Genomic DNA, 13,805 nt, shown 5'->3' with positions numbered 1-13,805 from the left:
AAATTGGTCTCTTGTTACCAATTTCATGATGTGAAGAAATATAGAGGATAATAACTTCTCATGACGCATTTCATACAGCAAATTATTCACATACAGTTATTGACATGATATGAAATTACTATGATTTTGCTTATGAGGATGAGTAACCTACTCACCATGATTGTTTTTGAAACCACCAAAATTTCCCAGATATCACTGTTTCTGGTCTTTATACTTTAGGAATTTCAAATACCTTTGATAACAGATTTCATCCCACCTTTTATTCCCTTCCAGCACGTTAGTCTTCACCTATTCATAAAATCTTTTACTCGTTTTTCCACAAAGTCACTCTGTCTTGCAGGTCTCAGCTCAATTATCACCTCTCAATTGATTATAATATCCACCAAGGCAGTGACCGTGGCTATGTTCACTCACCATTTGATTCTTGCACCTAACACGGGGCCTGGCATACAATTAAAAACTGTTGAATTACCAGTGACTTACACTTAACCTAATTCTCTTCTGCTTAAATTCTCTTAAATTTATATTTAACTCGTTGTCTCTTTTTATGAGGAAGGATTTCATTTTCTGAACTCCTGACTTTGACTTAATTTGAAAGGAAAGAGTTTGTTACCCTCCGCAATACATGACTACCCCTCATCCTACATAATTATTTCTCATGATTTTCCCTCCCTCCTGAAACTGGAAAAGAGGTTCACGTAAAAATTGGTTCAATTTTTGCTAACCATTTAGTAGAGCTAGTTTTCAATATATTACACTATATTATCAAGTTATTATATAACTAAATATTTTTAAACGTGCTTAACATTTTTAGAAAAGACAGAAGACCTGGAGCAGTTTAGATATCGTAGGCATCATATTCTTTTTTAAGATTGACTTTTTTTTTCAGGGTGTTGAATTCTTCATAAATAAATAAAACAAGAAATATAATATTGACTTTTTAGCCACATAATCAGTAATGTTGGTCATATTCCTGTTAGTTAGTTATAGCAATGGATCAGTCACTATTCCCTAAAATTCACTTATGATTTAGTTTACTTTTCTAATTTTAAACTGTGGCAACATTTCAGCACAGTTTAAAATATATCTTTCTATGTCCATTATATTTTTGGTAACATTTTAAATCTACTATTATCTTAAATGTGGTTTTGTTCAGCCACCTACAGCCCATCTACTTAATTTCAGTTGTTTTTACACTAAGATTATTAGGAATAGCAGCATGTTAATGTCTGCTGAAAGTGTAATAGTTTGCATGTATTTATTTATAATGCATTCAATATGATCTATCTATATCACTATTTATATATATATACACACATACATGACATATATGAATATTCTCATATATCTGTACATCATTTATACCATATGTGAATATGTATGTGTACATATGTAATATAATGAATATAACCTCATTCTTAGGCTTTAGTTTAACAGTATACATACATATTCTACCTTGGTTCTATGTTATAAGGGCTTTGTAAAATTTCATGCTTTATAATTTTAAGAGTTTTATTTGTATTGTTTAAAAGTTCAGATACACATACATACATATATATGTATTAATATATATTGCATTTTAATTAGTATTGCAAACATATTTTAACATTTTGATTCTTTTTGGTGATAGTGTAGCATTTTGTTATATTTGGTAATGCTTTCAAACCTTATCAACTATACTAAAATCACTAACAAAATATATGCATTTGCAGTGCATTGAAAGGCATGTGCATTACTAGTCATATGTATGCACTCTTCTGCATATTATATTTTAGAATACTCTGGTGCTTAGAAGTATTCAATGCATAAGAACTCACCTAAATCTCAAGTGTACTGTTAAGCAGTTTATTGATTTATTTTTATCTTTCAAATACTAGGTTTCTTCAACAGCGGTTAAAAAAGGCTGTGCCCTATAACCGAATGAAACTTATGATTGTGGGAAACACTGGGAGTGGTAAAACCACCTTATTGCAGCAATTAATGAAAACCAAGAAATCAGACATTGGCATACAAAGTGCCACAGTTGGCATAGATGTGAAAGACTGGCCTATCCAAATAAGAGGCAAAAGGAAGAAAGACCTCATTCTGAATGTGTGGGATTTTGCAGGTATTTATTTCTCTAGAATTTTTAAAAATTTACTTTTACCTTTTATTTAAAACAGGGATTTAAAAACTGGGTTTTCTGTTCCAATACAGAAAAAAAAAAAAAAATATATATATATAGTGAGTAGATCCTGTGGAATCATTCTAAAGCCATTTACTTCTCCTAATTTATTTTAGCCTTGCCACCAAAATGGAGAAGTACATAGAGGGAAATGTTAGGAACTGGTAGATGACAGCTGAGGCTAAATACTTGGTTGGTAGTTAATAGATATGCTAAAAGTTGTTAGTCTCTAGCGAAAACCCAGAATGGCCCTCTAAATATTGTTGATTGTTTTTCTCTTTTTAGTATGCTAAATAACAAATAGTAGTATGCCCTAATTTTTTCTTTTTTAAAGAATTCTTGCCTACATATGACGTCACTCATTTGTGCAATCTAAAAAAAAAAAAAGTTGATATTATAGAGGCAGAGAGTAGAACAATGGTAAGTTGCCAGAGACTGGGGGTGATGGGGGAGGGTAAACAGGGAGAGGCTGGCTCATGAGTACGAAATTACAATTAGATAGGAGAAATAAGTTCTGACGTTCTGTTGCACAGTAGGGTGACTATGGTTAACAGTTAAGTTTTGTATATTACATAATAGCTAGAGGAGAGGCTTTTGAATGTTTTCACCACAAAGAAATGATAAAGGCATGCAGTGACTGATACATTAACTACCCTGACCTGATTATTATACAACATATATATGCATCAGAACATCAGATTGTACCCCTAAGTATGTATAATTACAATGTGTTCATTAAAAAGAAAAAAAAAGAGGAAAGAACTCTTGCCTATTGTCTGGAAGATCTTCAATCTTTATTTATTAAAAAAACATCTTCAATTTTTCTTCAGGCCGTGAGGAATTCTATAGTACTCATCCCCACTTTATGACCCAGCGAGCACTGTACCTGGCTGTGTATGACCTCAGCAAAGGACAAGCTGAGGTGGATGCCATGAAGCCTTGGCTCTTCAATATAAAGGTAAACACCATCCGCAGATTCTGTTCTAATCATTTGAAAATAGAAAATAATTCTAATTTATTTTTTTTGTGTGTGTAAGATAATTTATTTTATGCAAATAGTTGCTTTAAACAGTCTCTTCAAATAGTTTTTCAAAGAAATGATAAATGTCTGAGGTGATGGATATGCTAATTACCTTAATTTGATTATTACACATTGTATACATGTATTGAAACATCACACCATACCCCATAAATATGTACAATTGGTAGGCGTCAATTAAACAAAATAAACCAATTAAAAAAAAGAAAGTTAGAAGCACTAAAATTTTGAGTTGGGAAATTTTCAGAGTAATTAAGTCATGACACAAAAATAGTGTGTTCCATATGGAACATACTATCTGTGCCTGTAACCCTCTTATGCTATAAAACTTGAAAACATGTATTTTCAACTATTTTAAATCACATTATATCTTAAATGAACTATAAACACATCTAATTTAAAATAAACTATGCTAAAGAAAAGCAATCTGCACCTGATCAGTTATGTCCTCGTTGGCAATTTAGTACAAGGTCCTTCAGTTTCTACCCTTTAAATGGTCCCAGGTTATTATGCTCTTATATTTGGCATCTCCTTTTTGTCATTTTTCTACTCTTTGCCTTGCTCTCATGCTGTCAGCTATTCCTTCAAGTAATATAGCTTTTTAGAGTTGAGACCACAGTAAAAGTGCCTGCTCACTAAATGATGCTCCAGTGAGCTCTTCAATGAGTAAAGACCTTAAAAAATTTGTGTCAGGACATTTTGGCATGTAATTTAGCTGCATACAAGCTTGTTTTGTAATTTGGGTGATCTTTCGAAATTTTCTTTTCTTGGCTTTATTATAGCTAGCCAATGTGAGCAAATATTACAGTGGCAGTAATTTTTTTTAGTGGCTTTTTTTCTTTCATGGTAGACTCCAAATTGAATGACTTTTTTTTTTTGGTGGCTGGCTAGTCCAGGGATCTGAACCCACGACCTTGGTGTTATAAGGCTGTGCTCTAACCATTTGAGCTAACTGGCCAGCCCCCACATTGAATGACTTTAAAATGAATTCAGGAGATTAAATTCACAGATAAGGAAGAGAAATTATAAACCATATTATGTCAACTAGATATAATTTGGGGATTTGTCACATGCTCATTTTATTTAGAAGCATGCATAGCAAATAACTCACTTTAAGGACTGAAAAATAAAAAGAAATGTAAAACTACACCACTACTACTGTATGGTCCACCGGAACAATGGTAAGAATTAGATTAAGAAGGGGAATAGAAATGACTTTTTAAAATTTCTTAAGGGTTACATTTTTTTCTTAGATCAAAAGAAGGAAAGACAGTTGTTATTTTCTTCTTTGGAGTCTTTTAGTGTCTTATTTCCACTCAAGTGAATTACATAGAAGGAAAATATCCACAGAAATTAAGCAATCCCGATTTCAAAGCCAGCACAGGAGTGTTTCGTGTCTTTGCTTCCAGGCCCGTGCTTCGTCTTCCCCTGTGATTCTCGTCGGCACACATTTGGATATTTCTGATGAGAAGGCGCGCAAAGCCTGCATAAGTAAAATCACCAAGGAGCTCTTGAATAAGCGAGGGTTCCCTGCAATACGAGATTACCACTTTGTGAATGCCACGGAGGAATCCGATGCTTTGGCGAAACTTCGGAAAACCATCGTAAATGAGAGCCTTAATTTCAAGGTAAGCATGGTTTATGCCTACGGTAGGCTGGTAGATAAATGTATTTTATTCATTCTCATGTTGTGCAGCTGCTTAGAGATGCCAGGAGTCTTGAGATCATCTTTCTTCTATTATTCGTTGTTTCTCCGTCTGCTCCTTTCTTTTGGATTTCCTATTTTATACATATCTCGATCTTTTGTGCTGCTTCTTCATGTCTCTTGTCACTGTAATTCCCATTCCAATTTCCCCCCCTCAATATTGTGAGACGGCTCTTTCATTTAGTCATCAAGACCACTGATTTGGTTTTCAGCAATGCCTAAGTAATTACTTAGTTCATACAAACTGGGTTTTTCATTACAGGACTTAACGTTTTGTATTTCCAAAGTTCTCTTCTAGTTAAGCCAAATGTTCATAAAACACAAATAAATCAGTTTATTAGGGAGAACAGTCTTTTTTAATACTTGCAGGAGAAAGAAATTTTCCCTGGGTTCTACAGGGAGCATGGTGTAAACTGTACTGAAAAACACCCTGATAGTTCAATGTGACAAACACAATGGTGAATTTGATTTAGTCCCCGTTGGCTTAGCTCATTAGCACTAATGATCAAGATCGTGACTTATAACTAGAGTCCTGTTTGGCCTGGACAGTCCCAGCATAATTATGAATAGTGTCCCACTACATTTTTAAAAGCATTCCAGTTTGAACGCTAAATTGTATGGTCACCCTGGTTATAACTCCATGGTGGTCAGTTAGCTTAGTTCTGTTCGATTTCCACAGACTATGCTTCTATTTAAAACCTAAAGAGCCGGTTAGAAATGTGTTGGTCTTTGTGGTACCCAGGGAGAATTTGTACTTTTGTATCTTTCAACACACATTTCTTAGGGTTACTAAAACGTTTTATGAATGGTGGATTGATACTGGCATTTTATATAAGAAGAATGACATTATTTATTTGCAGATTTTTCTACTGTCTTGTGGAGCATATTATCAGAGAGTGATATGAATTACACCAAATATACAAAATTTATTCATCCAATTAATCTCTTAATCCAGGTGTTTTTTTTTTCTGAGACTATATCCATATTTAACAAACTTTATTGTCACTTAGTATATTTTATAGTTTTTCTTGGTCATTGCTATCAGAGCATATACCATATTTTTTAAAAGACTCATTGGAGGATAATGAGTTTGTTTTGAATTTAGCTGAAGAAGAGTCAATAGATAAGGTGGTTGGTTCATGAAGCTGGATTAATAATACTGCTTTTGTCTGATAGCAAGATATCACTATCAATCAATAACACCAGTTTTTCTCCAGCACTTATCAATGCACTTCGAAGATAATTCTGTACAAGGAAGTAAAACAGATGCTTTGAGAAATGGCAGTATTGTTTAAGAAAGGCATGTATCGCTAATGGATGCATCAGACTGCATGTAGGCTTGAAAACCCATTTGATTGCTTTCTAGAATAGTGACTCTTTCAGATGACCCAGGACCAGTAAGCCTGCCAGAACTTGAATATTCTTTTCTCCGTAAGGTGCTTCAACCTGTATTCAGACAACAGCATTTAATCTATTGGAGGTCATTTTTTTGCCCTCTCATTTGCTTTTCATCTTTTCCTTTTATCTTGTTTCTTCTCTAATCTTTCCCTGTCTTACCCTTATTAACGTGTATCTAAGCAGGCAGACTCTTTAGAATAATTTTTTTTTTTTTTTTTTTTTTTGTGCTCAGCCTGTTAGTGACCTGTTACACTGAAAGGACAGCAGGACAAAATGGAGTTCAATGCCAACAATACTCCTTTCAATCTCATCCAGCGCATTAGCAGGGCAGGCATCCTTTGTTGGCCCTGTGATCCAGCCCTGCAAAATTCATCCCCTTTCTACTTGATTTGCTTACTATGAACCCTTGTTCTAATACTTGTTCATACTTCTAAATGTAGGTTTTTCTCCTTGAGTTAAAACATAGACTTCAATCTGAAGTTCTATTTCATATTAATTTATAAATGATGAAGAGAGGGAATATGAAAAGTGGAGGTTAGTGGAATTATATTTAATTTTCTGGAGCAAGAGCTACATGAAAACAATCTTTCAAATGAACATTTGCAGGTAAATATGGAAGTAATGGTTATGGCAGCTGTAAATCAGGCTCCTTAAAGTTCTGGTTACAAGTAGAAAAAGAGCAAGTTAAATTTTTGTGTGAGTGCTGAGTAAAATCCAATGTCTATTTGTAATAAATTTAAGAATATAAGTAGAAATTCTAATAAGTATTATCAAGTAGAGTATGTAATCTCAAAAACAGGGAGAGTTTGCCATCTGGTGGTTCTTGAAGGCATTTTCTTTACTATTGTTAGAGTTGCATTTCTGCTTTAAATTATTTTCAAGAAAAAAATGATTTGGGAAATATTTTTATTATGGAACTACCATCTTAAGGCCACTATTTTTAAAATCTTACTTTATATATTACTCAATTAGTAGACAGTGGTTAGATTCTAAGTGTAACACACCAATGATTATCCTCTTATGTCAGAGTCATTGGTATTTAGACGATTTCTTATTTTCCCAAGTTCGGGGTTCCACGAGAAAGCATAGCTTGTATGAGAAGATTTCATGTCTCCAGGTTTCACTGTTGATATATACATTCCACTAATATAACATATTGCAAATAACAAGCACAAACTTTAGTGTTTTACCTTGGGGCGTGAATATTTTTACCTGGTAATAATGTCTAAGAACTCTGTAATACTTACTAATGTTTTTATGCTAACATGTCTCTTGAATATTAAGTTTAATGTCTTAGAAAACAGAAAATCCTCTTTTTATGGTTAATGATTTATCTCAGTTGTTGCAGTGGAATTTCTGGATAGCTAAATAAATATTTTCTTATTATTTTATTTGATAGTTCTTTCCAAAGTGGCTTCTGGGTCCACAATTTTCTTATTTTAATTTTATTTTCCTTATTTCTTATAGTTTAAATAGCTTTACATTACATTTTGATTTTATTTAAAAATATATTTTTCAGTAATATACCTGTTTCTGTAAAAACTGTTAGCATTGAATTTACAAACCACCTGACAAATGCATCAATAAAATAGATTTTTACAGCTTGTCATTTGTAATTTCATAGATCCGAGATCAGCCTGTTGTTGGGCAGCTGATTCCAGACTGCTATGTGGAGCTTGAGAAAATCATCTTGTCAGAACGCAAAAATGTGCCAACTGAATTTCCTGTCATTGACCGGAAACAGCTATTACAACTAGTGAAAGAGCATCAGCTTCAATTAGATGAAAATGAGCTTCCTCATGCAGTTCACTTCCTAAATGAATCAGGTTTGTGTGTTTGTTTGTTTTACATATTTTTTTTTAAAGCTTGGCTGTCGTAATTTGTAAACACTTATAAAAAAAAATAGCATTTGCATTCAAAATTTAAGAGAATATATGCAAAATTCTTTAATAGGCCACTGCTTTTTTCTTTCTGGAAGATCATTATGTGCATGGATATTGAATCATATATCATGAAATTTAGCAATCATCTGAGCATAAGGTAGAGGAAAGAGTCCCTGAGCAGGAGTTAAAGCATGTGGGTTCTAGAGCTTGGCTTTACCATTCAGGAGATATGGAGCTTTGAACACAGCCATATCCTTTCATAGCATCAGATGAATTTGGCGCATGTGAAAGGTACTTTTGCACTGTAAAGGAGAATTATTAATCAGATGGTTTAACTGGGGCACTTAGAGATTCCCTGGTGGTGTGAGATGATGCAGTCGCTGCGTGGCAGGTCGTGCTCTGTTGGGTCACACATCCATCTTACTGATGAAGACTCTCAAACCCACTTCAGTGCTAGCTGTGTACTTGAGCAGCATGATATTGCTAGAAACTTGTGAGTTGATTGTTAGTACTAGAGCAAGTGGCTGGGAAGCTGCTTTCGATTTCTAGATTCTGTTGTATGAAAAATATCTTCACTTGGATTATAATCTGTTTCCTTTTCCTATCATTCTTAAATCAGATATTCTGAGAAATGCTGTTTCTTACCTGTATTTGGAAATAAGATGTGTCTTTGTTGTGTGTATTTCAAAAGCCAAAAAGAAAATCACGCGTTTTTATTTGTTTGTAAATGTATGCCATGCAGTGCATGTCGGTGTCTCAAATATGCTTATATGTGATCATTTCTATAGTTCAAAAATATTTCTTTATAATATTGGGACTTTAGAGCTTGGGAATTGAGATACATGGGTTCTAGTCCCAGCTCTGCCACTAATTATGCTGAAGTTTCCTCATTTGTAAAATGAGGAGGTTGGACTAGATACTCTCTAAAGCCCCTGGATATTTGTGTGTTCTAGATCCCATGTTTCACTGTTTGATGAATTTTTACTACAGGAGTCCTTCTTCATTTTCAAGACCCAGCACTACAATTGAGTGACTTATATTTCGTGGAACCCAAGTGGCTTTGCAAAATCATGGCACAGGTTGGTGTCATATTTTTGTAGCATAAGAGTTATGATCAACACCTAGAGCATTGAGGGTTTTAGAGTTTGTGTTTAGTTAAGGCAGAAACTGTTCTAAATACAGGAAATTATAGAGCACTTGACATAGAAAACTACTTGAAGAGCTTCATGGATAAAGTAAAGATATCTTAAGAGTTCACCTTCCTGTCTTTGCGTTCAAATCAGAGAGATGTTTATACCACTCTGTTCCATGCTGCTTTTCTAGTTCCTGATATCTTTGGTTTGGTTATTGACTTGGTCAGTTGAATCCAGTCTTTGTAAAAATCTTCAGGGTAAACACATGTGAGAAAATTGGGTTCATGAGCCTGTGAAAGCTTTATCTATGTAACATGAGGAAGTTTTGACTCTTAAGTGGAATGATCTGAGCTCTAAATGCTTACAGTCTTGAAAACTTTAGATGGTGTTGGTTACGGCTATCTTTTCTCCATTTATATTTCATGTGAAAAATGAAAAAAAAATGGTTTCTTCTCTCAGTGGTAATCCATTACCAATGAGTTGATATTAATTAGGTGTAATAATAAATCTCTATAGGTTTGCCATAGGAAACGATTAGAGTAAAACACACTAGCTCAGGGTTTCTCAGTCTCAGCAGTGCTGAATTTTGGGCCAGATAATTATTTGTTGCACATTACAGGATGATTGTTTCATCTTTGGAACATTTGAAGTTGCACATGTGTGGGAAATATTAGGGTGGGCATATATTATACAGTAGAACAAGAGCAGATTTCCACTATGACTGTACTAAAATTCCTGAAGATTCTGTGGAATAATTAAGTGGAAACTTCTTGAGAATTCTTCTCATTAGCATAGTTATAATATAAACTTGCTAATTTAAGAAAAATTAAGTCAATAATTTGAAAGGGTCAATGTTATTTTGAAAGACATTTAGAATGTGAGTAAAATAATAATTTAAATTTCTCATTAACTTAAAAAATAAATATCATCATTTTTACTTATGCTGATTAATTGAAATATAATTCATTCTTCACTATAATAAATATGTCATTTTTAAAGGGATCGAAAGCTATAAGTAATCAGGTGAAAACAAAAGCGAATTGTCTGACACCCACAAACAAAAATAAATAAGGGTATTCATCCTTAAGAATGATCAAGAGAAAGGCAGGAATAATTTCATGGTGCAAAAGCCCTAATGAGCCCACACACTCTCTATGTGCCCTGTTAGGTCACTAATTAAAGAAAGTTCCGTCAAGGGAGGGAGAAGTTTACAAAACTCATTTAATTGTGACAAAAGAGATATGAAAGGGACTTATTTAATTAATCATGTGGAACATTAAAAAGCTTTCATGACTATTTAATCTTGATAAAAACATGTGTGAGAATTACAAAGGAATTTGGAAAATTCTCTTTCCTTGAATAAGAGTATAAGTTAGCCATACTAGTTACTAGGTTGAAGGAATATTAGGAAGTCTTATAAAGGTGAAAAAATTAAGATCATGTATTAGATTTTATTGCAATGTAACAAGCCACTCCCAAGTGTGGATGCTTAAAACACCAACAATTTATTATTTTGCATTAATCTGTGGGTTGAATGGGCTCAGCTGTGTGGTTCTTCTTCACATGATGTTGGCAAGGGTCATTCACTTGGCTTGATTCATTGAGCCAGGCTGGAAATTCCAAGAAAGCTACACTCACATTTTGGTGTATTGGTGCTCCTCCATGTGGCCTCTCACATGGCTAAGTTGGTTTTTCTCATGGCATGATGATCACAGAGTAATTGGTCATCTTACATGGTAGCTGTATACCAGGAGAAATGGAACAAGTTTCCAGTCCTCTTGAAGGTTAGGCCTAGAACTGACAAAATATCAGTTCTCCCATCAGAGCAACCACAGGCCAGCTCCAACTCAAGGGGAGGGGAAATGAATTCCATTTCTTGATGGATTAAGGACCACACAAGTATAGGGAAAGAATTGATGGTGTCCATCTTCAGAAACTATATACAACAAATAGTGATAGAATACTATAGATCTGCTAGAAAAGTTAAGCACATACTCTCTCTTAAATGAATTTGTCTAAGTAAAATAAACTAGGATAAGTAGATAATAATGGCTAACATATGAAGGCTTACGATATGCTTCTCAAAGATTATCTCACTTAATTATCACAGCAACCCTTTTAAATGGTACTATATTAGCCCATATGTTGAAGTTGAAGATATTGATGGACAGAGATATTAAATAATTTATCCAAAGGTACACATTCAGGAAGAGGTAGTATTAGGATTCCAAACCAAGTAGTTTGACTCCAGTGCCTAAAAACCTAACCTTAGGATAAAATGCTCCAAATCACATTTTCTCAAAATTAACTCATTTGACGATATTTATTCAACACCTACCATGTTGCAGATATTGTCTGCTGCTGGGATTATAGCAGTGGACAAAACAAAGTTTTTGTGCTCATGAGGCTGACATTCAATTGAGAGAAAATAACTAATAAATAAGGCATGTGGTACAGTGTGTTGCAAAGAAAATTTAAAGTATGGTTGTAGATAGAGTGAATTGTAGCAAAGATCTTAGCACTTAAAAAGCACTAAAACAGCAAACAATTCTCTTCACCACCTAAATTGTAAGAGCAATCTGGAAGTGCTATAAAGTACACAAAATAGGAGAACTCCTAAACTACAGTTTTTATTCTTTAATGACCCATGTACATTGTCGTTAAACCAATATGCTCAATTGATTATGCACATATTGATTCAATAAACACTATACACACAAAATAGAAATATAGAGATGGGCAAAACAAGTCCTTGGGTCTAAGGATTTTACAATCCAGTATTTCACTCAACTTCCTGATAACATAAATAACATAAATAATGTTTGCTTCTATTTAAATATCCTTTAAATATATCGTAGATCTACTAAAGAAAATTAAGCACAAATTAAAACAAATTAGGTTAAGTAAAATAAATTGGAATATGTAGATAATTATGGCTAATATATGAAGGCTTACTGTGTGCTAAAAATTGTAACGTGTACTTTGCATGCATTACATGTGTTATCTTACAGCAATCTTAGAGACAGTCACTTTTATTATGTAGTTTTACAGAGAAGGAAACTGTGTCTTAAAGAAATCAAGTATCTTTCCCAGGGTCATTCAGCTAGTAACAGAGTCTGGATTTGAATCTGGGTTCTTCTGACTCTGATTCTTAAATCAAAGCTCAAAGTATGGTCTCTGTTAGAATCATTTGGGTTGCTAGTTAAAAAAGCCTTGCTGCAGACCTACTGACCCAGACTCTGTGAGTAGAATCCAGCAAAATATAATAGTTATTTTGAAAAAGTCTAAATTGTACCATACTGCCTCTCTTCCCATTGATAGAAATCCTTTCTTATGTAAAGTAGTATTTCTATTGGAAACTGGTAGTGATAACAATCTGGAAGATAGTTTCCCTAGGAATATATTATTAATGAGACTCTAAGAGAGATGTGGAATATTGGATTGATCTCTTAATTGGAGCTAGGTAAATCTTGAGGTTCATTGATTTCGGAGAATCTCAATAATTTCTATTCTGAATCCACTCCCTTAATTTAACAAATTTTGGGAGGAAGTGGATGCTGCAGGGTCTTCTAGGCTACATGGCTACTAGAGAAATTAGGTCCTGTGTTGTAATTGACAATGTTACAATTGTTCTGATCTCTTTCACTGAGCAAAGAGACATGAAATGCTTTAAATTTGAAATATTTCAGAAAATGAATTCTAGTGAGATTATGTATGAGTTTAAATCTTTCAGATTTTGACAGTGAAAGTGGAAGGCTGTCCGAAACATCCTAAGGGAATTATTTCACGTAGAGATGTGGAAAAATTTCTTTCAAAGAAAAGGAGATTTCCAAAGAACTACATGTCACAGTACTTTAAACTCCTAGAAAAATTCCAGATTGCCTTGCCAATAGGAGAAGAATATTTATTAGTTCCAAGCAGGTAAGCCACCCTTAAAAATTTAATTAATGGGCCTGCCCCGTGGCGCACTCGGGAGAGTGCAGCGCTTGGGAGCACAGCGACGCTCCCGCCGCGGGTTCGGATCCTATATAGGAATGGCCAGTGCACTCACTGGCTGAGTGCCGGTCACGAAAAAGACAAAAAAAAAAAAAAAAAAAAAAAAAAAAATTTAATTAACCCATGGAAATTCACCATGTATTATATTGTTTTAATTGTCAAAGTAACTTTGGTCTATAATAGATGTGCTAAATGTACATATATTTTTTGCTACTTGTGTAAACTTTCTATTGAAGTATAGCATTTACTTTTAATAAAAACACTGCATATGACATTTTAAAGATATAGTAATGACTTATTTTATGTATATAATTACTATTTGGCTTACCAGTGCTTAAATTATATGAGAAATGTACGTAGTAGAGATTATTTTGTGTGTGTTTTCTTACATGGAACTGAGGGAGTTATTATATTAGGCAAGTTCTGGGGAGACAATGAGTTTTCAATAGAGTTTTAAAAGAATTTATGGCATCATGATGGCACCCTA

At 33.8% G+C, this 13,805-nt stretch overlaps 1 protein-coding gene across 3 annotated transcripts in view; it reads left to right on the top strand.

Annotated features, from left to right (window-relative positions):
* Window positions 1-13,805, top strand: part of LRRK2 (leucine rich repeat kinase 2) — a 131,215-nt gene that overhangs the window by 72,814 nt on the left and 44,596 nt on the right. For all 3 annotated transcript variants that reach the window (XR_010021331.1, XM_063074909.1, XM_063074910.1), the window contains exons 29-34: window positions 1,878-2,107; window positions 2,995-3,122; window positions 4,613-4,831; window positions 7,931-8,132; window positions 9,180-9,268; window positions 13,056-13,243. Coding sequence is in view for 2 of the 3 variants with exons in the window: in XM_063074909.1 (XP_062930979.1) it covers window positions 1,878-2,107; window positions 2,995-3,122; window positions 4,613-4,831; window positions 7,931-8,132; window positions 9,180-9,268; window positions 13,056-13,243 (1,056 nt within the window). In the remaining variant the exon portion in view is untranslated. The remainder of the gene's footprint in view (window positions 1-1,877; window positions 2,108-2,994; window positions 3,123-4,612; window positions 4,832-7,930; window positions 8,133-9,179; window positions 9,269-13,055; window positions 13,244-13,805) is intronic.

The sequence above is a fragment of the Cynocephalus volans genome, chromosome 12 (genome assembly GCF_027409185.1).
Source record: "Cynocephalus volans isolate mCynVol1 chromosome 12, mCynVol1.pri, whole genome shotgun sequence".
NCBI classification, from domain to species: domain Eukaryota; kingdom Metazoa; phylum Chordata; class Mammalia; order Dermoptera; family Cynocephalidae; genus Cynocephalus; species Cynocephalus volans.
This window is presented reverse-complemented; position numbering and strand designations above follow the sequence as displayed.